Source organism: Physella acuta, unplaced genomic scaffold (assembly GCF_028476545.2).
Source record: "Physella acuta isolate Inbredline_101_S28 unplaced genomic scaffold, ASM2847654v3 ptg000076l, whole genome shotgun sequence".
Lineage (NCBI taxonomy): Eukaryota > Metazoa > Mollusca > Gastropoda > Physidae > Physella > Physella acuta.
Genome location: NW_026731596.1, coordinates 240,301 through 265,864, shown reverse-complemented (window position 1 = coordinate 265,864; position 25,564 = coordinate 240,301). Strand labels below are relative to the sequence as shown.

Sequence of the window (25,564 nt, the reverse complement as noted above, 5' to 3'; positions counted from 1 at the left end):
ACCGACGGTGAATGACTGTACGTACTATAATGTTGAACCTACCCTGGGTAGGGTTTAACACGGTTTAGCGCAAACGTTTGTAGTCGATGGTTTACTTTGAGAGTTATACAAATGGTTTCAAATATCAAAATGTGAAATTAAAGAATTTAAATCTTCGTCGCTGTTTATTGTTTTTACTCTTGTCAAATAGTTCAAAAGGTGTGTGTTTGTATATTGTCTTCGATAAACAAAAAAAAACAGTTTTAACAAATATTGACAATTGTGGCCTAAATAAGACTTGTGTCTATTGGTCAAGCTTGACCTCTCACGTGTCCTCCTGTTTTTGCGTGTCCAGATGGCCTTAAACAAGTCAAGAGCGGGTGTTTAAGTCTGGCATAAAACCTACCCTACAACACCCCACTCAGACTGTTCCTCAAGCTGGTCTACGTCATGACTGACGTAATATGACGTAATATGACGTAATATGACGTAATATGACGTAATATGCTGACCCACAACTGACACGAGCCAACTCAGCTGTTTAAGTTCCTGGCAACATTAGAAGCACAGCTACTTAGCTCAACGACTTTCGTCAAGAGAATTTTTCACGTGACGAGTTGTCAAAACTCCACCGACTCACACTACAAAACTAGACCTTCTGTGTCAAGCTTTCAACAGTTTGATTAATTGTATGGTCCGTCACAACAAGAACGATAATCGCCCGTGTCTGTCTTACATAAAGATTTGCGTTGCCCGTCCAGGTTTCAAAAGACATTCCTGTCACTGTTGGCTGACTTCCCACCCCCCCCCCCCTTACACAGGGAAGGGTAGCTCCAGACATCCGATGTTTCTACACCTCTCAACATCAGAACAGTGACGGACTGTGACGGACCGTGACGGACCGTGACACCAACTCTACAGACATCACCCGCTGATGACCAGCAACACGTGATGTCATTGTCCAATAGCATCTAACCAAACCACCGCGTACATTTGTAAATGTTTTTGTCGTTTCATGTTAAATACGTTGCATGTTTTATGCATTGAGTCACGTGATGTGAATCTCCGTCTCCATTGGCTGGTACAACACGCTCTAGATGTTGTTTCTCTGTCCGTGTTTCTCTGACCAGCGGCTGTTGTAGCCGGCAACACGGTTGGCCTTGTTGGCCGCCGTGCTCAGCTCGTACGACTCCGTGGACACGGCCGTCACGGGTGTGCGTGAGTAGGCAGCAGAGGAGTACTCACGCGATCGCACGCTCCCGCTGTACATGAGCTGTCGCTTGTTGGGTCCGGTCTGTGCCGGGCAGAGCTTGAGGTTCCTGATGCACTGCTTGTTGACGCTGAACAACAGGAAGATGTACGGGTTCACGGCTGAGTTGGCCACGGCGATGCCGCCCAGGATGCCGTAGATTTCCGTGGACAAGATGGCCGCGTTGCCGTAGGAGAGGATCATTTCGGCGATGAAGTAGGGCATGCCGCAGACGATGTAGCACGACACGATGACGACGGTCATGCGCAGGGTTTTGAGCTTGGCGCAGTGGAGCGTGGCGGAGGTGGTGTTGCTGGTCAGGTGGATCTTGCCGGGCTTGAAGCTCTGGCGTTTGGAGGTCCGGCTGTCTGAAGCCTTGCGGGCGATCTTCAGGAAGATGCGGATGTAGCAGACACAGAGGATGATGAGGGGGATGGCGAAGTTGACCAGCGCAGCGTAGGTCAGAAAGGCCTGCCGGTGTATGGGCTGCTTCCCCCTGAAGGTGTTCTCACACAGGAACTGGTTTTTGATGGGGTCGAACCGGACGTGAAAGACGTAGAGCAGTGGGATGGAGCAGAGCAGGGCCACGCCCCACCCTATGGACACCATGAGCAGGACCTGTGGGGAGAGATTAGGGCGTTAGTCACGTGGTGTGTCACAGGTGACGTGTGCTGTTGCTGGGGAACTAGGTTAAATGTGTTGTGTGAGTACACCACGAGTAGAGGTGTGTTATCAGATTATGTGTGATGGGGTTAAAATATGTAACTTTTTGTGTAATTACATCATATGTGTGATGGGGTTAAAATATGTAACTTTTTCTGTAATTAGATCATATGTTGGATGGGGTTAAAATGTATACAGTTTTAGTGTAATTAGATCAGTAGAGAGAGAGTGTAGTAAATATTGAGTTTCTTATACCCGACTCAACCAATGCCTAACTTTCTATCAAATCGTGTCGTAATGGCCACATCCATCATCTCCACTAATGCTCTGTCCTACCACAGCACATTAAAGATGGAAGGTTCCGTAATCTCTGTGTTGTCTAGAGTTACCACGCTTTACTCTGCTTCCTTCATCAGTTAGCTCCCCTCTCCATGATTCAGGAATGTTAAGTTATCCCACACTGCTATCATCAGCATGAAATCCCCCTTGAATAACACGTCTAGAACTTTCAAAACGAAATAGAAATTCAAACGAATGTATTTTTTACGTTTCCCCCACCCCTGGTCCTATCCCCCACCCCTGAGCCTATCCCCACCCTCAGCCCAATAGATGAGTACCGCGAAACACTAAGGCTAAAGACAAACACGGGACCTAGAGATATGTTTCTTGTGTTCATGTGTCCGCAAGAGGCAGGTCCATTAACTCTGGTTTTACTGACCCCCTTCTTCGCCGCGTTTTTCATTTTAATTTACGGGTTGTGTTTCCTGGTTGGCTTTAATGACCGGCTTTAATGACCGGCTTTAATGACCGGCTCATCTTCACGGCTTTATGCACGAGCACTCGTGACAAACAGCGGCAGTCTACACGTGGACAGCTGACAAATGTGAGCACAACATGGCCGGACCAATGTGGCAGTAGACACAACAGTTTGACTAGTATGGTCCATCCATTTTTATTTCATTTTTTAACAGATGTTGATTAACATGTTTTGTCTTTACAATCCCCCCTCCCCCTATACTGTACTAGATACTCTTTAGATTTCTGTTGATGTCGACAGTCCCCTGCAGCCCCACCTAACATGTCCCAGTGGATGTGGAAACCCCCCCCCCCACTCACCGTCTCTGTAGAAGTGGGCGATTCCCCCCCCCCCCCAGTTGTTGAGGAGAGCACACAAGTCTCTGATGTTGTTTATATTTTCCTCCTCTATTGTCGTGGACAGCCTCCCCCTCCCGTCCTAGTTGTTGTAGCCTCCCCTACTCCCCACCAATCCACCCCCACCAGTCCACCCTCTCGCCCCACCAGTCCACCCCCACAAGTCCACCCCACCCCCACCATTCAACCCCCCAACCAGTCCACCCCCCCCCCCCACCAGTTCAGCTCCCCCTCACCAGTCGAGTCGTGTTTACCGAGAACTGTTTCCTGAGCGGGGCGGTGATGGCCTGGTGCCTGTCCCAGTTGATGTGGACAATACCCCCCCCCCACCAGTCCACCCCCCCCACCGCCCCCCCACACCGCCCCCCACACCGCCCCCCCCCCCCCACACCGCCCCCCCCCCACACCGCCCCCCCTCCTCACTCCCCCGTGTTTACCGAGAACTGTTTCCTGAGCGGGGCGGTGATGGCCTGGTGCCTGTCCACTGCGATGACCACGAGCATGTTGGTGCTGGCACACAGCGCGAAGATCTGGAACATCTTGATGATGCGGCACATGACGTCACCGGCCAGCCAGTGCCGGTCCAGGTGTTCCCAGACCACCTGTGTGACGCAGGAGAAGCAGATGACAAGCAGGTCGGCCACACACAGGTTCAGGATCAGGGCGTTGACCCGGGTCAGCCTGGGGAGGGGAGGACACGTGGGTTAACTGTTGATAGGGTGGTTGTTACATGTTGATAGGGTAGTTGTTACATGTTGATAGGGTAGATACATGTTGATAGGGTAGTTGTTACATGTTGATAGGGTAGTTGTTACATGTTGATAGGGTAGTTGTTACATGTTGATAGGGTAGTTGTTACATGTTGATAGGGTGGTTGTTACATGTTGATAGGGTAGTTACATGTTGATAGGGTAGTTACATGTTGATAGGGCTGTTACAGGTTGATAGGGTAGTTGTTACATGTTGATAGGGTAGTAGTTACATGTTGATAGGGTAGTTGTTACATGTTGATAGGGTAGTTGTTACATGTTGATAGGGTAGTTGTTACATGTTGATAGGGTAGTTGTTACATGTTGATAGGGTAGTTACATGTTGATAGGGTAGTAGTTACATGTTGATAGGGTAGTTACATGTTGATAGGGTAGTTACATGTTGATAGGGCTGTTACAGGTTGATAGGGTAGTTGTTACATGTTGATAGGGTAGTAGTTACATGTTGATAGGGTAGTTGTTACATGTTGATAGGGTAGTTGTTACATGTTGATAGGGTAGTTGTTACATGTTGATAGGGTAGTTGTTACATGTTGATAGGGTAGTTACATGTTGATAGGGTAGTTACATGTTGATAGGGTAGTTGGTACATGTTGATAGGGTAGTTGTTACATGTTGATAGGGTAGTTGTTACATGTTGATAGGGTAGTTACATGTTGATAGGGTAGTTACATGTTGATAGGGTAGTTGTTACTTGTTGATAGGGTAATTGTTACATGTTGATAGGGTAGTTACATGTTGATAGGGCAATTGGTTGTTACATGTTGATAGGGTAGTTACATGTTGATAGGGTAGTAGTTACATGTTGATAGGGTTGTTGTTACATGTTGATAGGGTAGTTGTTACATGTTGATAGGGTAGTTGTTACATGTTGATAGGGTAGTTGTTACATGTTGATAGGGTAGTTGTTACATGTTGATAGGGTAGTTGTTACATGTTGATAGGGTAGTTGTTACATGTTGATAGGGTAGTTACATGTTGATAGGGTAGTTGTTACATGTTGATAGGGTAGTTGTTACATGTTGATAGGGTGGTTGTTACATGTTGATAGGGTAGTTGTTACATGTTGATAGGGTAGTTGTTACAGGTTGATAGGGTAGTTGTTACGTGTTGATAGGGTAGTTGTTACATGCTGATAGGGTAGTTACATGTTGATAGGGTAGTTGTTACATGTTGATAGGGTAGTTACATGTTGATAGGATATTTATATGATATGGCAGTTACATGTTGATAGGGTAGTTACATGTTGATAGGATATTTATATGATATGGCAGTTACATGTTGATAGTTCATTAGTTTCAAGATGTTGCAACATGAGTCACAACAGAATGACACTTAAAACATGTTGATACACGTGAGCTTGCTACTTTATAGAACGTATACTGTATACACGACCCTTTTAGACTTGGCTAACCAGTTTTTAAAAAAATCAGTATTCAAAGGTGGGATGTATAGGTGTCTGAGTATGCAGAGATGGAAACGGGTTTCAGATAGGTGGATAAATGGGTGTGTTGGGTAGGTAAATTGGTGTGTTGAGTAGGTAAATGGGTGTGTTGGGTAGGTAAATGGGTGTGTTGGGTAGGTAAATGGGTCTGTTGGGTAGGTAAATTGGTGTGTTGGGTAGGTAAATTGGTGTGTTGGGTAGGTAAATGGGTGTGTTGGGTAGGTAAATGGGTGTGTTTGGTTGGTAAATGGGTGTGTTGGATAGGTAAATGGGTGTGTTGGGTAGGTAATAGGGTGTGTTGGATAGGTAAATGGGTGTGTTGGATAGGTAAATAGTTATGTTGGGTAGGTAAATGGGTGTGTTGGGTAGGTAAATGGGTGTGTTGGTTAGTGCAGATACGGGTCAATGGTTGAGTAAACAGCCAATAGGACAAACATGAGTGACAGCTGTTGGCCCCTCCCCCTGTTAAACAAATGCATCAGTCCCGTGCATGAAATCGATCCACAAGATCAAAGTTGAAAATTTCGTTTTGAATACACGCAATAAATCAGCCTTTACGCGGGGGAAAAATAAGTTTAATGAGCGTCATCAAACGAGAGAAGCTTGCAAATGTCATGACTGGTGTGCACGTTCTGCACATTATGGTAATCAGGATGTCTGCACATTAGGGTCAGGATGTCTGCACATTAGGGGCAGGATGTTCTGCACATTATGGCAATCAGGATGTCTGCACATTAGGGGCAGGATGTCTGCACATTCGCTGTATATCGTACGACCACCCCCACACAAACGGTGTAAGACAGGCCCACACTGCCATCCCACACTCTCGAGGTACTACCGGCTTTAACACCAACACAACCCAGCTGATCTTATGTCCCCCCCCCCCCCACCAGCTGTACCAACCAGCTGATCTGATGTCCCCCCCCCCAGCTGTGTTCATCTGTTGAGTACCCTACTCGAGGCTGTGTGTTGTGAAATATACATACAATCGCAGCGATCTCCGGGTTATAAAAGAACAGATTTGTGAGGGGCGGCCACTGTGAGCGATAGAATAGATCACCGAGAGTTATGCCGCTTTTGTGTGCCAGCTTTTATTGGAGATACTCTCTAGCTCTCACAGAGGGGCAGGGATTTCAGACACCACATACACACCACACAGCAACATACACACACATTCGCACATCTACCCACATTCACACGCTCACACACGTACATACACTGCACAGCAACATACACGCACATACACACACCACACAACAACATACACACACATTTGCACATCTACCCACACTCACATGCTCACACACGTACACACACCACACAGCAACATACACACACATTCACACATCTACCCACACTCACACGCTCACACACATACACACACCAAACACAACTACACACACTATATGCTGGCCAAAAGTGACATACACATTCGCTTATAAACTCAATATAAACATACCATACAGAAGAAAAAATGTATATAACATACACAAATACATACACATAAACATACATACATTAAACAAGTAAACATACAACTACCAGCTCATGACTCACATAACACAATCTTCCTCCTCCCTTTACAACAGTGTGTGTTGGTCTGTATGTTGGGACAGTCAGCTCATGAATCACATATGATGGTCTGTATGTTGGGACAGTGGATATCACGCGAATATTTACATATTTGCTCCACACAATGGAGAAGTAAGCCAGCACTTACACACATTAGTGGTCATAGATCTGCTCGCTTCACCACACAACGCTTTTCGCTGACACTAACTGACCACCACTTAATCCAGTGGTCACTCTAACTGACCACCACTTAATCTAGTGGTCACTGTAACTGACCACCACTTTATTCAGTGGTCACTCTAACCGACCACCACTTAATCTAGTGGTCACTCTAACCGACCACCTCTTCATCTATTGGTCACTCTAACTGACCACCACTTAATCTAGTGGTCACTCTAACTGACCACCTCTTTATCTATTGGTCACTCTAACTGACTGCCACCTATGTTTGTGGTCTCTCTAGTAGACCACCACTAGACCACACGTAGATGTAATAAGTGATCCTCTGTCATGCCTTTGATATAAATATCTATTTAACGTAACAACCAAAGAAAACGTAACAATTTATTTTATTTAACTACCCAGAAAATATACAAATCTATTTTCCCAAAAAAAATGGAGAAAATAGCAAATATATTTAGCTAATAACAAAAAAATGATACGAAAATATATTTCACCAAATAGAACACAAAAATCTATTTCACCAAACAGAATGCAAAATCTATTTCACCAAACAAAACATAAAAATCTATTGAACACACAAAAATCTATTTCACCAAACAGAATGCAAAATATATTTCACCAAACAAAACATAAAAATCTATTGAACACACACAAATCTATTTCACTAAACAGAACACACAAATCTATTTCACCAAACAGAACACAAAAATCTATTTCACCAAACAGAACACACACAAAATCTATTTCACCAAACAGAACACAAAAATCTATTTCACCAAACAGAACACACACAAAATCTATTTCACCAAACAGAACACAAAATTCTATTTCACCAAACAGAACACAAAAATCTATTGAACACACAAAAAATCTATTTCACCAAACAGAACACAAAAATCTATTGAACACACAAAAAAATCTATTTCACCAAACAGAACACAAAAATCTATTGAACACACAAAAAATCTATTTCACCAAACAGAATGCAAAATATATTTCACCAAACAAAACATAAAAATCTATTGAACACACACAAATCTATTTCACTAAACAGAACACACAAATCTATTTCACCAAACAGAACACAAAAATCTATTTCACCAAACAGAACACACACAAAATCTATTTCACCAAACAGAACACAAAAATCTATTTCACCAAACAGAACACACACAAAATCTATTTCACCAAACAGAACACAAAATTCTATTTCACCAAACAGAACACAAAAATCTATTGAACACACAAAAAATCTATTTCACCAAACAGAACACAAAAATCTATTGAACACACAAAAAAATCTATTTCACCAAACAACGAAGTTCGAACAGTCTACATCCGCGGCCATGCAGAGAAAACAGATCTATCGAACCCAGCACGCAGCTTGAATGGAACAATCTATTTCACGGTCCCCTGCCATGAAATAGACTCGTCCTACGGCCACTGCTGAAGTTTGCCATTAATAAAGCTTACCCCCGCTTACCCCACTTACCCCGCTTACCCGCGCCAATTTCAACACAAAAACATACTTTAACAAATACGCTGGCTGGGAGGTCAAGAAAACGCTGGGATCTATCTCTGGGACAAAACGGCGGAACCTGGGTCCCTGGAAAGTTTCAATCCATCGTGGGAAGAGGGGGGAGGGGTATCATCACTCCATTGTAGGGTGGGCGGCTATCATTCATCATGAGGGTGGGGTAGGTAAGGAAGGAACTTCAAAGGTAAATTCCGGAAGTTGACAGAGCCAAGGAAAAGAATAAAGTCACACTTAATGTGGCCAGGTAGGGTTGTGATGGCGTGAGTGTTGATTTTACCACGGCTCGCCACATCGCCACACACACACACACACGGTGTAATATCCCGGATCATACACTCACACAGGCATATACACAAGCACCTTAGCATTTTTAACGTAACTAGAAAACACATCAGTTGAAAGATTCTTCGCATGTATTAGTGTACTGTAAACATTTGAACAAAAGTAAATAATGTGTTTGATACAGGTAACTAAATCAACTTATTATTTAAAGCATGTGTCTTGTATTGCAGTGTGTCTTGTATTGCAGTGTGTCTTGTATTGGTGTGTGTCTTGTATTGGTGTGTCTTGTATTGGTGTGTCTTGTATTGGTGTGTCTTGTATTGGTGTGTCTTGTATTGGTGTGTCTTGTATTCGTGTGTGTCTTGTATTGGCGTGTGTCTTTTATTGGTGTGTGTCTTGTATGGCGTGTGTCTTGTATTGGTGTGTCTTGTATTGGTGTGTCTTGTATTGGCGTGTGTCTTGTATTGACGTGTCTCGTTTTGGAGTGTGTCTTGTATTGGCGTGTCTCGTATTGGCGTGTGTCTTGTATTAGCGTGTCTTGTATTGTTGTGTGTCTTGTATTGGCGTGTCTTGTATTGGTGTGTGTCTTGTATTGGCGTGTGTCTTGTATTGGTGTGTGCCTTGTATTGGTGTGTGTCTTGTATTGGCGTGTATCTTGTATTGGTGTGTGTCTTGTATTGGCGTGTATCTTGTATTGATGTGTCTTGTATTGGCGTGTGTCTTGTATTGGCGTGTGTCTTGTATTGGTGTGTGCCTTGTATTGGTGTGTGTCTTGTATTGGCGTGTGTCCTGTATTGGCGTGTATCTTGTATTGATGTGTCTTGTATTGGCGTGTGTCTTGTATTAGCGTGTCTTGTATTGGTGTGTGTCTTGTATTTAAATAGGTGGAATCTTAGTTTCACAGACGCCATTTAAATATGTGAGATCTTAGTTCTAGAGACACATATCTTGTGTAGGCTAGCACAGATTTCCTTCAAATATTTGATCTAACCACCCGACAATCTGGACACGTATTGAATAGGTCGACAGGGACCAGCTGTTTAAGGGGAGTGTTGTGTATACTTAAATCCTAAGCCTACCATAAACATTGTGCAAGTTTTGAAAAGCCCTGGGGGAGGGGGGGGGGTAGGATTGCAGGGAGCTTATGTCTGGGGGCGAGGGTGGAGACTATTATAGACAGGCTCTCAGACAGGAGAAAACACAAGAAATCCATTTGATTTGGGCACCAGCTACTGCCGCTAAGTCTTGTCATCAACACGCCTTCACCCCCACACAAATGTCTGATCTAGGATCTTAACATCACTGGCTCACACATGTCTTAGGATCTTAACATCACTGGCTCACACATGTCTGATCTAGGATCTTTACATCACTGGCTCACACACGTCTGATCTAGGATCTTAACATCACTGGCTCACATGTCTGATCTAGGATCTTAACATCACTGGCTCACACATGTCTTAGGATCTTAACATCACTGGCTCACATGTATGATCTAGGATCTTAACATCACTGGCTCACACATGTCTTAGGATCTTAACATCACTGGCTCACACATGTCTTAGGATCTTAACATCACTGGCTCACACATGTCTGATCTAGGATCTTTACATCACTGGCTCACACACGTCTGATCTAGGATCTTAACATCACTGGCTCACATGTCTGATCTAGGATCTTAACATCACTGGCTCACACATGTCTTAGGATCTTAACATCACTGGCTCACATGTATGATCTAGGATCTTAACATCACTGGCTCACACATGTCTTAGGATCTTAACATCACTGGCTCACACATGTCTGATCTAGGATCTTAACATCACTGACTCACATGTCTGATCTAGGATCTTAACATCACTGGCTCACACATGTCTTAGGATCTTAACATCACTGGCTCACATGTATGATCTAGGATCTTAACATCACTGGCTCACACATGTCTTAGGATCTTAACATCACTGGCTCACACATGTCTGATCTAGGATCTTAACATCACTGGCTCACACATGTCTGATCTAAGATCTTAACATCACTGGCTCACATGTATGATCTAGGATCTTAACATCACTGGCTCACACATGTCTTAGGATCTTAACATCACTGGCTCACACACGTCTTAGGATCTTTACATCACTGGCTCACACATGTCTTAGGATCTTAACATCACTGGCTCACACACGTCTGATCTAGGATCTTAACATCACTGGCTCACACACGTCTGATCTAGGATCTTAACATCACTGGCTCACATGTATGATCTAGGATCTTTACATCACTGGCTCACCCCTCAACGTGCTATACACGTCCATGGGAATGTCTATCTGTAAGTCTAGCTAAATGTCCATCTTTAAGTCTTCCTAAATGCAGTGGCGTAGCTACCGTAAAGCTAGCGTAAGCAAGGCATAGGGGCCGAAGGCAAATAGGGGCCCTTTTTCGAAAGTTTGAGGGGGGTGCAAATCGGAAGTCTGAGGGGGGGGGGGGGTGCAAATCGAAAGTCTGAGGGGGGCTGCAAATCGAAAGTTTGTCCCCGGTCGCCGGGAAGGGTCGCTACGCCTCTGAGGGGCCCACTAACACTTTTTGCATAGGGCCCAAAAATCCTAGCTACGCCAATACCTAAATGTCCATTTGCAATTCTAGCTAAATGTCTATCTGTAAGTCTACCTAAACGTCCATCTGCAAGTCTAGCTAAATTTCCAAATGTATGTCTAGCTGAATGTCTATCTTTATGTCTAGGTAAATGTCCAAATAATGTCTAGCTGAGGCTAAATGTCCATCAGTTTATTTAGCTAAATGTCTAAATAATGTCTAGTTAAATGTCTAATGGTATGTTCCGTTCAGCTAGTTGTCCAATACTATGTCCAGTTGATTCATTAGCTAACGCCCCTAAAATAACTGACCAATCAACAGCCAGTTGGACAATGACGTGCGCACCACATAAATCTCATCAACTCCTAGGACGGTGGAACACGGGTTCATAACGTGAGCACTTCAAAGCTCGTTATTTAAACACGCTCACTCTCAACTGCTACAACTTTACGCCGTTTTTTTATTTCTTTTTAACACGGCAATTTTCCCACAATTGAAGAGCCCCAACCTTGTTGCTTAGAAGACCAACATCTCAAAAAACAGAAGAGTTCTGCTTCTCCGCCCCGTGCTGTCTGTCTGCTCCAAATGGACTTTCTCAACATTTGTATCACAGTACGTTAACTACTGGGACTGTGTGGCCTAGCGGTAGAGCGCGAAGCTACTAACGCATAAGTCTAGAGTTCCAATCCGGGTTCAAGTCAGTCGAATGTCGCTGAGTCCACCCAACTCTGATGGGTACCTAACTCACTTCATGTAAGTGAAGTGCTGACTACACTATTCCTTTATATGACGATGTAAAAAATATATGAACTCTACTTTCTCTGCCCAATGGATCGCTAGGTCTACGGAGGCCTTTTATTTTTCTCTTTTTGTTGTGTTGTATACGGATGTAGATGAAGATGTAGGCATATGAGTGTTCGTGATGATGTGGATGTGTACGTAAATGTATATGTGTATAAGTGAGTGTATTTGTATGTATATTTACGAGAGGGCATCCCTCTTCACGATATTAACAACAAATATGTAGCCAACATATATGAAACACTAAGCTGAAACTCCATAAGTCGTCATGTAAAAACAGCCCAAAGAAGACATGAAAATGTGAATGTAGATTGACACCAAACGCGCTTTTTGTGTGGCTTTAGGAAAAACTTTGGTGAGAAAATGTCGACATAGAGCAGATGTCAAGCAAAAGATACAGTCAAGACACCAAGTACTACCACAGTACCGTGTGGGTGCTACCACAGTACCGTGTGGGTAACAAGTGCTCCCACAGTAGCGTGTGTGTGCTACCACAGTACCGTGTGGGTACCAAGTGCTACCACAGTACCGTGTGGGTACCAAGTGCTACCACAGTACCGTGTGGGTACCAAGTGCTACCACAGTACCGTGTAGGTACCAAGTGCTACCACAGTACCGTGTGGGTGCTACCACAGTACCGTGTGGGTAACAAGTGCTCCCACAGTAGCGTGTGTGTGCTACCACAGTACCGTGTGGATACCAAGTGCTACCACAGTACCGTGTGGGTACCAAGTGCTACCACAGTACCGTGTGGGTACCAAGTGCTACCACAGTACCGTGTGGGTACCAAGTGCTACCACAGTACCGTGTGGGTACCAAGTGCTACCACAGTACCGTGTGGGTACCAAGTGCTACCACAGTACCGTGTGGGTACCAAGTGATACCACAGTACCGTGTGGGTACCAAGTGCTACCACAGTACTGTGTGGGTACCAAGTGCTACCACAGTACCATGTGGATACCAAGTGCTACAACAGTACAGTGTGGCTACCAAGTGCTACCACAGTACCGTGTGAGTACCAAATGCTACCATAGATTCACGCCGTGTGGGTACCAAGTGCTACCACAGTACCGTGTGGGTACCAAGTGCTACCACAGTACCGTGTGGGTACCAAGTGCTACCACAGTACCGTGTGGGTACCAAGTGCTACCACAGTGCCGTGTGAGTACCAAGTGATAGCACAGTACTGTGTGGGTACCAAGTGCTACCACAGTACCGTGTGGGTACCAAGTGCTACCACAGTACCGTGTGGGTACCAAGTGATACCACAGTACCGTGTGGGTACCAAGTGCTACCACAGTACTGTGTGGGTACCAAGTGCTACCACAGTACCATGTGGATACCAAGTGCTACAACAGTACAGTGTGGCTACCAAGTGCTACCACAGTACCGTGTGAGTACCAAATGCTACCATAGATTCACGCCATACTTCCAGATAGACATTCAGTTCTGCTGACCCTTGAACTCACAGTGAAGCATTTTTTTCTTCCTTTCAATTATCTGGAATCTCCAGAGTTATGGCCGTTGTGCAGACGACTCATTTAGAACTGATCAGTCCCTCCGTCTGGGTTCTCGTTGGGGGAGGGGGAGGTGGGGGAGGGGGGGAGTAATACTGAAGAACTGGGACACACGTCATACTGTCTGTATTTTGGGCAGTTGGAGAAACCTATCAGAGCACACAATGCTTTAATCACGTGATCTAATCAAACAATGATTGCATCGCGCGAGTGTCATTGTGCTAAACGCCTGGCTCTTCTCGTCAGACTTGGATCAATCTGGCTTATGTATGTATGTTTATATATATATATATATATATATATATATATATATATATATATATATATATATATATATATATATATATATATATGTGTGTGTGTGTGTGTGTGTGTGTGGTTGTGTGTGTCTGTGTGTGTTAATGTGTGTGTGTGTTATTCTTTAATTACGATTTGCTCATTGTGTCTCTGACACCACCTTTGAATTAGACATGAATACAAAAACTATTTGACCGTGTAGACTGTAACCACTCCCTCCCCCCCCCCCCCTCGATCTGTCAACAAACCCTGTTGATTTGTTTTCTTGTACTTGTCGCGACATAAACCCCTTGCATCTCACCCCACACCCTGCACCTTAGCGCAGATTTCGTCCTCCGTAAAATCTGTTTAAAACGTCATCACTTTCGGCTTAACGCGTCTGGTTCAATATTTAGCTAGCTTTTCGTCCCGTCGTTTAGGCGACCAGCAAGTGCCGTAACTCTTCCTAGCAAGTTCAGTAACTCTTCCTAACAAGTTCCGTAACTCTCAGCAGCTGATATAAAGATGATGCCCGCACCGCCCCTCACAACTTGACTGCGTTGGACATTTTTCATCAGATCCTCTGGCAAAAAAAGTAAACTTGGATTTACGTCATTGCTTCGATTTACGACGTCTTTTGAACAGAATAGAGAATAATGTGTCTTGTTTGGTCGGTTTGTGACTGCGGGCGTCCTGCTACACGATGGTACACTGCTGGGGCGGGGATGCTGCCACTCCATTTACAATAAATAATTCGATTAGAAATTATCAGTTCAGCTTGGGGCTATCGGCCGTTGCTTTTGTTCACACCGACTTCGGAAAAACAGCCATTTATGTATGTTTGTGCACACTCACACACACACACACACACAAACATGTATATATATATATATATATATATATATATATATATATATATATATATATATATTTATATTTATATTTATATATATAATGAATTGGAAAATATAGAATAGTTACTGGTCATCGAACGAATACATGTGCGTCCGTGTTAGTGACTTTATGTGTAATGGAGTGATGTGTGAAAAATTCCTGTATTGAGTCGCCTATAAACGTTATCACGTTCCTAAGAGGGTGGGGGAGGGGGTGCTTACTTTAAGAGGTGAAGGGGGGGTGTGGCTTAAACTATGTGACGAAGAAAATATATTTAAGCACAGAACAATTACGGACTTTTCAAATGATATGTTCATTCAATCCGTTTAATAATGAATACATTTAGATGTGAAAAACGTTAAGGAACCGTCAAAAAACAGATCTTGTAGAGTGGGTTGGGCATTAACAGACCTGGTCTTAGAGAAAATCAGGGCTGATTTATCAAGAAATGTTCTGGAGCAAAAAAAATCTTCTTTGGTTTCAATGTCGCAGCGATTAAGATATGCAAATATCAAGAGGCTTCGAATAAGGAAAAATTTACATCTAAATCAAAGACGAAAACTAGACAATTGTCCTTGCATGTTTGGTTTCATTTTGAAGGAATCAAACTCAGCAAGAAATACGTTTATATACGGTCTAAAGATTGAGGTTTGCTACAAACAAGTCTAAATACATATGGCCTAAACATACATGTTTGCTTCCAACAAGTCTAAATACAAGGGACCACTGGGTCGCGTGATAAAACGGTCGATGGATAGTTGATGATAGTCGATGGATAGTTGATGATAGTCGATGGATAGTTGATGATGGTCGATAGATAGTTGCTTGATAGGTCGATGATAGTTGATGATAGTCGATGGATAGTTGATGATAGTCGATGGATAGTTGATGATAGTCGATGGATGGTTGATAGTCGATGGATAGTTGATGGTAGTCTATGGATAGTTGATGATAATCGATGGATAGTTGATGATAGTCGATGGATAGTGTGAGGGCAATGATTTAACCAGCCACAGACGAACATCACGTGTCAGGAGGCGTATCCTCTGTCTGAAGTTGATTATTTCATATGCCTACACCATATGGTTGAGATACATAAGTAACTCTTGGTTCTTCTCAAATACTGGCGCCAGGCTTCACAGTCCACCTATACGGCAATCGCTTTCTTACAATCTCCAGCCGAACCCAGACCTCCTTACACCTCGACACTGGAGAAAACTAAACTAAGCTTGCTCTACTCAGCAACACAAAACGTCACTATCTTACAAATCTTGATTCTATGTAATCACTATTTATTTGCAACCCTTTTCTTTTGCATTTAATCCAGTCATACCACACCTCATAACAGACAGTCGATGGACTGTTGACAGTCGATGGACTGTTGACAGTCGATGGACTGTTGACAGTCGATGGACTGTTGATGGACGCTATATTAAGGTCGTGTGTGGTCCTACCCACATAGTTTTGCTAATCTAGGCTGTGCGTACTATTTTTGTTGCCCATCTACATAAGTCCCCCTTGTAAGTTGTTGTTGTCCCCCCCACCCTCCACCCCAAACACCCCCACCCCCCCCCCCCCCACCCCCAGATATGGTGCAATAAACAGATCCCAGCCAATGATTTCCTCCGGCGCACACAAAACGTTTGGTCCTGATCAAGTTCCAGCGATCGTCCGTCATCTGGTGCTAGACCTAGACCAGACGGACCCAGACAAGACTAATAAATGGCTGTCCAATCGGGGATGAGTATACGATCACGTGACATCTCCTGATGGCCCCATTGGTTGCTAGTGACGCCAATAGACACTAACGATCAAATAAAGTTCTCATAAATGTATTTTAATGCATGGCCCCAAACGGCTCATGTGGCCCTACACGGCTCATGTGGCCCCAAACTGCCCATGTGGCCCTAAACGGCCCTTGTGGCCCTACACGGCCCATGTGGCCCCAAACGGCTCCTGTGGTCCTACACGGCTCCTGTGGCCCTAAACGGCTCCTGTGGTCCTACACGGCTCCTGTGGCCCTAAACGGCCCATGTGGCCCTACACGGCTCATGTGGCCCTACACGGCCCATGTGGCCACAAACGGCCCATGTGGCCCTACACGGCCCATATGGCCCTAAACGTCCCATGTGGCCCCAAACGGCTCATTGGATTCTACAAGTACTTAAGGGTCAGACTACTAAAGCAAGGGTTAGGGCTGGGATGTGTTTACTGATGATGTAAAGTAAAGTGTGCTATTGTTGGGACATGTCGCTGATTTAACCCAAACGAGCCATCAGCGATTCCCAGGCTACAGTAGAGAAGGTGGCAGAAACAGAGGCGTAGCTAGGGGAGGGCGGGGAGGGCGGCCGCCCCGGGCGCCGACCCTAGGGGGCGCCAAAAGGGGTAGAAAATAATTTTAAAAGCTCATTTTAAGCTGCAATTTTGAATTATAAACAGTCAAAGTACAGAAATTTAACGGCTGAGAGCCTTTGCATTTTGATTTAACTGTTTTCTACCTCGATTGTGTAACTGTAAACGTATATTGTAAACATTGACCGAAAAAACCGCTTTCCAGCTTTCCTAGATGGGGGAGGGGGGCGCTTTTTGAAGACTAAAATCGGAACGAATTCACATCGGATTAAGGAATAAATAACCGATATCACTCAGAAAAGAAACCTTTTCTACTGAAGCGTATTTTGTGTAACATAAAAAAAGTTTGTGACGTTTAAAATCCGCTCTACCATTTTTGTCCATGGAACATAGGCGTGGGCAACACTTCGTCATCTCACTTGATTTTTATGAAGATCGAACCCTAATAATCCAGCCTCCCCCTTCTCTATTTCAAACTATTTCCTTCGGGACTTTATTTGGTCTTTTTCTCTTCCACTTTCCCATAGTGGTGTTATTTTTTGTCTTTCTCATGTGTCCAAACCACCACCTTTTCATTCTCCACTGTCTTTAACCTAGCCCCGAACCATACAGTAAAGGATACATCATATTCAGCTATAGATCCTGATTGAATTTTTTTGACAATGCATTTGAATTCCACATCTACTTAGAACGTATTTTATCGCTTCTGATTCTAATCTGAACGTCATGGACGTCAGCTATTATCATTAAACCGGTTATTACAGCTTCTTCAACCAGTACAATTAGTTCTGAATTTGTTGTTGACTGTGCGCGAGAAGACAGCGCACATCTGATAAATCCAAGACTTCAAGCTATTGTGTCCGTTGGATTCCAGTTTGTTTCCTCTAGCTTGTTTCTTTATACAATCAACCAGTCAACGAAATACCCATATCGTATTCCAATGTGAACAATAATTTGCTATTGTATGTCAATTGTATGACCTTAATCTAACAAACTTATAATCCAAATATATACTATATCATAACAGAGACTGTTCCAAAAATAAAACATAAATAGTCTGTCCTAAACAAATTAGCACCTGCTACAATTTTTTTTTTCTGACATTACTAATGATCATCTTTAAAGGATAATGCATCTTAAGGGGAATTTAATTGGCGTCGAGTTAAGTTTTAGGGAACGACAATCATACAGCGTAATTATTAATTTTTTCCGGACCGTCGCACACACATACACATATAAATATATAAATATATAGATGTAACTAGGTGTAGTTACCAGAGATGATAACAACGCAATAGTGCAGGTGTTAGGCTGATAACGATCACAAAGCCGCTGCGCAGTTCACAGGCTGACGTCACAGTGCAGATGGCTTATTAATCGGACTGTATGACAGAAGCGGCGTAATTAACATTCTGATGCAACGATTTGAATCGATTACGATTACGATTACGATTACGAATCCGATTACGAATACGAAGGGATATATAGGAAGGCGACGGCTGAGATCAGGGGGAGACAGAACGGAGATGAGATGAGTCGAGATCAGTTCAGTCAGTCAGTAGGAGAGTGGCAGTATCAAGTTGGTTATTGAACGGGTTAGCCGTATTGTGTTAATAAGGACGATAGACATGTGCATTCAGTTATGTGAAGACTAGTGAGGACTGTTGGGGGTCAGTTGATTCAGACTATTATTGTGAAGCATTTCTTTTGATTCATTATATTATTGTGAAGCATTTCTTTGATTCATGTAATAAAAGGATCAATAGTGAACCTGCATCTTCGAGTATCTATACTGTGGTCGATGTTGTGTAGAATGAGTGGTTAGACTCGTTAACAATTTGGCACTACAGGCAAATAGACTCGTTACATATATATATATATATATATATATATATATATATATATATATATATATATATATATATGGGGGCGCAAAACTGAAAGTTCGCCCCGGGCGCCGGGAGGGGTCGCTACGCCTCTGGGCAGAAAGAACGTCTTCTGCGTGGGTGTAGACGAGCTTTTTAGCGAATTTTGACACAGTCTAGCCGCAATGTACATAGTCTTTTAATGATAGATGACGAGTTATTACTTCCGTTGCAATGTTACATTTTTCAAATTCTTCTAAACCTTCTGAAATTCCCCATAAGTTAGGAGAAAACCCACTTTTTTTTTTACATTTCACCTGTAGTCGGTGAAGATTTTGACAAGAAAAAAAAACATCGAATGACTTTTTATCGCTTGAATGTGCTAAACTCTTCAGATGAAGCTCGTGTTTTTAAATGGTGGGATGGGTCACGTGTTACCACCACCTGCCCCCACCCCCTCCCCTCCAGTCGGCCCGCCCCTCTCAAGTAGATTTATATTCCTCTGTTTTTGCGCGAGTGCCTCCTATCTGATCACATTTGACGTCCCGGCCCCCTTGATGAGGTCACGTGACTTGTGACAGTTTTCATTTCTCCATCAGAGCTCAAGCAGAATCCCGTGCAGAAAAAAGTTTAAATTTCTCCTTGAAAAATCTCACTTAATGGTACTTTGTTGAAAGGATAAGACGTTGGTTCTTGGGGGAGTTTTTACGACCAGTCTCAGTCGGCGTCAGCATGTCAGTCGGCGTCAGTCGGCGTCAGCATGTCAGTCGGCGTCAGTCGGCGTCAGCATGTCAGTCGGCGTCAGCATGTCAGTCGGCGTCAGTCGGCGTCAGCATGTCAGTCGGCGTTACATGTCAGTTGGCGTCACATGTCAGTCGGCGTCAGCTTGTCCGAAAATTCTCCAACACTCCCCATGAAACTTCATCAGTTCGTTGTCGGAACTTTATAGACTCTCGAAAAAAAAAGTATCCCCTTGGGTAAAAACGTCTAAAGGCCGTTAAAACTGACCAAAGACGATTTTATTCTATTTCTCAGGGAGGCAGCATCCTAAAAACGTCTAAAGGCCGTTAAAACTGACCAAAGACGATTTTATTCGATTTCTCAGGGAGGCAGCATCCTAAAAACGTCTAAAGGCCGTTAAAACTGACCAAAGACGATTTTATTCTAGTTCTCAGGGAGGCAGCATCCTAAAAACGGATTTTATACTTTGTTTATGTGAAAGAAAATGATATTTAATTATAATAATAATTTTAAGACAAGTAAAACTAACTTCAAATTTTAAATTATAGAAATTTATTAAAATAATTATTAAACTACAGTATCGATATAGTATAATTATGCAGTTGTATTAACGATTTTCTAATGTCGCTCTTAAAATAGAAGTTCACAGCTTAAAGGGTAGAGTTTAGTTTCAATGTTTACTAATTCTGTTTGTCTTAATTATTCTTACTTTTAATTCTTTTAAAAGAGAAAAAAATATTTAATATCGGAATGATTTTTCGAGCCGTTGTTTCAGTTTTATGAAGGGAATCACACTTAATCCAGCCTAAACATACAAAACCTTTTTTTTTTAATTTTACCTTCTTATTTTACAGTGTAGCACTTTCTAGCTAGACATTTAGACGTTTAGATAAGCAATGAAATTGAAAATGGAAAGTCTAATGCTTTTTCAATTATTAAAATAAATAAATGACTAAAAGGTTAATGGAAAACGGGTAAAGGTTAGTATTGTGAGAGTTTTTTCGGTATAGAAATACTAACCCAATTACGTTTATTTGAATACATAACAGTAAATATACTATTCACATTGTATGGGTGCCTTCAATTTTTTTAAAAATAAGTATACGAATCTAAATACTAAATAATACCTAAAGTAAAGTAAAGACTCCTCTTTAGACCTAGCGATGCATTGGGCAGATAAAGTAGAGTTCCTGTTTCTTGACCTCGGCTAATGACAAATACTACTTAATCAACATTAATGATTTTTGTTTAGCACTTCTCTCCACGGCTCCAAACTACTGCGCTCCATAATCTGATCAACTGTTTCAACTATCGTTGACGATGTCGTTAGCAATACTAAGCTCTTCACAGACTAGAAATATCATGACCCGTCATGAAATAGCAGTTTGTTTCGACCTGAGTTCGGGTAAAAAAAAATTTAAATAGAAAAAAAACACGGCTTAAATTCACAAATTTTTACTCAAGATTAAATGATTTGAGCACCCAATTTACTACCTGAATACAACCGTCAACAAATTTCATAATCAACGGATAAGATGTTTCGATATAATTTTTAACGGAGAGACAATTACAAGTAGGAAAAAATCGGTCTGGGAAAGCTATTAGTTTTCATTCAGCGAAGTGTAATTTTTTCGTGTTTAATATTTTCGCTATAGAGTGTATGTATATTTTTCAGTGAAAATACACACACACACACACACATATATATATATATATATATATATATATATATATATATATATATATATATATATATATATATATATATATACAGTGGCTTAGGCAGGGGGATTGTGGGGGGGGGGGGGCATAACCCCCCCATAGACCCCTCGGTATATAGAAAAAGTATGAGGGGGGTGCAAATCAAAAGTTTGAGGGGGGGGGGGGTGCAAATCGAAAGTTTGAGGGGGGGGTGCAAATCGAAAGTTTGTCCCCGGGTAAAAATTGGAACCCACCCCCCCTTGAGACGATCCTGGCTACGCCACTGTATATATATATATATATATATATATATATATATATATATATATATATATATATATATATATATATATATATATATATATATATATATATATATATATATATATTGAGAGATAGAGTAAGATATAGTGAGAGAGATAAGTAGAAAAACAGCACAATTTATTATTCATCAAATACAACTTAATCTGCTACAAGCGTATAACGGCTATGATTTTAGCAATGGCCAGTTACATTTTTTTAAGTTGGCGCCAAACACACCTGCTCCTTATAGAATGTTAGGTTTTGAACATTTATCGGTTACATTTCTATTTTCGCCAAAGTCTAATGTCGGTTAGTGTCTGTGCGCACAGATCTAGCTAACTCAACAATTAAATAAACTGATTGGTGTCATCCCCTCCCCCCGTGGTTTGACCCTGTGCGGTCCTTAACCCACGCCCCCCACCCCGCCACCGTATGACGCCGTACGGAATGTTCCAGAAGATATAGTGAGGCTAAACGCTGGCTAAGTTGTCGATTTGAATTTGATGTTAATTTACTGGGTGGCCCGGTTTAGTTTCTCTAAGATGAACTTTAAATATCTGCCTGTTGTGAGTTAAATATCTGCCTGTTGTGAGTTAAATATGCCTCTATACACAAATATCTGTCTGTATCAAGCTGTCTGTATTTTAAAATGTCTGTTGTTGAATGTTGACATCTTAGATGTCTGTATATAAAAGTGTGTCTGTTGAACTCTAGGATGTCTGAAATAATAAAAATTGCAAAAACCTAGTCACAGAACCTGTATTATTTATAAATCTTTTATATAAAAAATTCCCGAATGTAAGCCCTAAAGATCGCGTGGACATTTGGATCAGCCGCTGCTTGTCTGTCAATATGAATTATTCTTTTGTCAAAAATGTGTATGCTAAGATTTTAGATTATCAAAAACGTATCTGGTAAAGTATACCTTTCTTGCCCTAATGTCATGTCGTGTCATCATAAAACTTTTTTGTCCTGATGTCATCTCCTCAACAAAAAACTTTCCTGTCCTAAAGTCATGTAATGAAAAAAATGTCCTGCCCTAATGTCATGTAATGAAAAAACTTTCCTGCCCTAATGTCATGTAATGAAAAAACTTTCCTGCCCAAATGTCATGTCCTCATCAAAAAATTGTATTCAAATGTTTTTTAACGTAATGCTTTTGTCCTTCCCACAAAAACTTTGTTTGGCTTCTAGTTCCCCAGATGCTTATCAATTCTTTTATCTGGATGCCTTCTTGTGGCCAAATTAGATATTTACAGCCAAATTAGATATTTATAGCCAAATTAGATATTCATTGAAATTGCTTTTTGTAAACCGATGGAGTAATTTTCTTCATCAATTCATCTTTCTTACAATCCCGGCAGGGGGGTTCCGAGAAAAAAACATCTTTTTACAAAATGAAATCCAGCAGGTTCGGACATTTTGTAGCAGAGGAAATACTTCATGAGGCGAGCTCAATGTAGCCAGATAAATTATTTTATTTAAATGATGGTCATATACTGAAGTAAAGGAAATTTATTTGGTGGGGTGTTTTCTTATTTATTTGTCTGTCTGTGTGTTTGTTTGTAGTTCTATCGATGCTATTCGTATATTTCTCTATGCTTACAACACTAAAAATCTATTTGTATAAATACACCAAGAATGTGTTCGCAGAACATGTGATATGGCCATACGCTACAAGTACATTGAATGCACGCAGTGAGCGGTTCATTGAATTATTTCCGCTTTACGGCATACCCTACTTATCTATATGTTTTTTCATTTCTTTAAATAAAGACAACAGACGATATGAACGAGACATTACGAGACATACACTGGAACTAAGGTAATTATTTGAGCCCCTGGGGGGGGGGGTTGAATATGGCGGCATGTAGTGGGGGGTGAGGCTCAAGTGAGTGTGGGTGTGGGTGTGGGTGGCAACACATACCTGGACCTCGTGAATGGACCACAATAGTGAACAAGATGAGTCGACCACACGAGTGGACCACATTAGTGGACCACATGAGTGGACCAGATGTGTGGACCACACGAGTGGACCAGATGTGTGGACCACACGAGTGGACCAGATGTGTGGACCACACGAGTGGACCACACGAGTGGATCACATGAGTGGACCACACGAGTGGACCACACGAGTGGACCACATGAGTGGACCACACGAGTGGACCACACGAGTGGACCACACGAGTGGACCACACGAGTGGACCACACGAGTGGACCACACGAGTGGACCACACGAGTGGACCACACGAGTGGACCACACGAGTGGACCACATGAGTGGACCACACGAGTGGACCATATGAGTGAACCACACAAGTGGTACACTATGAGTGGACCACACGGGTGGTCCACAGGGATGGACCACACGGGTGAACCACATTAGTGGACCAGGAGAAAGCCATGTATCTGAATAAGTCGATGCATTATTATTTATTTTCTCCAGATAACTCCTCCCCTCCGTACGAGAAAGCACAGACTTACCTTTTTGGTGACGGCAGGTCCAGGCGCCTGCAACAAAAACAAAAATTTCTATCAGGTGAAAAAAATCTGGCAATTTTCGCTAAAAAATTGTTTTGAAAGAATAAAATACCGTACTTATTTCAGCAAACAATTTTTTTTTTGCCATGGAATGTTGAAGAAAAATCAGAGTGATAGTGAAAACTGCATTCAATTTAATAGAGTTTGTCTAGTACATTAAGAGATACAGTGTTAAGTGTGTAGAATTGTGTGATTGTGTGTGGAATGTAATTACACTGTGCGGGTTGTGTGGGAAATTAAGTGCGATGTTTGTAAACGTGTGAGGAATATGTACATCAGCAAGTAGTGAAGGGTGAAGCTAACGTGTACGTAGAGTGTACCAACTTGTAGGTTGCATATGATAGAGAGTGTGTTGCACAATAAAAACGTGTGATAGACATCAAATTTACACTTACAATCATGCTATGTGTCCGTGTCTGTTGATTGTGTGAAATTATTAAGCTTGGATCTTTTAATTTTTACATCTAAAAACAACCCCCGCGACAGACTATTTTTTTAAATGTGTGATATTTTCCCTTACAACAACAATAATTGTGGTTTTTTCCCCCTTAAATAGGTTATTCTATGTCGAGACGAGACACCAGATATGGGTCAAGGTCAAGAAGAACTCACCTCCGCGCGTGGATCATGTATGTAAACAAGAGGACGGCGCCGAATATGCCCAGCACAATCTGCACGTAGAGGATGGCTATTCGCATGGATATGTCGTACTCAATATCATGCACGGAGCTCTTCAGCTCCTTACCCGGCTGGCTCGTGTTGGCGCCAGCTGATTGGTTGGCCTCCCACGTGACCTGTGAACTGTTGGCGGATGTCATGTTGAGGCTGGGCGTGGTCCAGAGGGATGACGTCATATCCAGATGCCAGCTGGTGGCACTGGCATTTAGTGGCATGTCGTCTGCTTGATTTGAACACGGAGCATTGGTTGACCTGGGAGACCAAAGGTGAATTTAGTTTTGCACTTGAGCACCTTGTAGGTCTTTGTAGGTGTTGAAAAACACGAGTCTTTGCTGTGGTTAAAAAACGTGGTCTATGTAGTGCTAAAAGATGCCCTGCCTAGGTTTGGTCTGTCCGGTGCCGTGTTCGAGTTGCCGATTGATCCAAGAGGTAGTTTAATAATGCAGCTTGTTATTTCACCCTCTTATTTATGTCGGG

At 42.4% G+C, this 25,564-nt stretch overlaps 1 protein-coding gene across 1 annotated transcript; it reads right to left on the bottom strand.

The window, feature by feature from the left end:
• Positions 1–1,072: 1,072 nt before the first annotated feature.
• LOC131953300 (vasopressin V2 receptor-like) lies at positions 1,073–25,302 on the bottom strand. The gene is made up of 4 exons (XM_059316437.1): positions 25,022–25,302; positions 24,353–24,379; positions 3,481–3,724; positions 1,073–1,846 (listed from the first exon to the last, which is right to left on the bottom strand). Exons 1-4 carry the CDS (start codon positions 25,300–25,302, stop codon positions 1,073–1,075), a joined length of 1,326 nt encoding a protein of 441 aa, XP_059172420.1.
• Between the last annotated feature and the right edge of the window lie 262 nt (positions 25,303–25,564).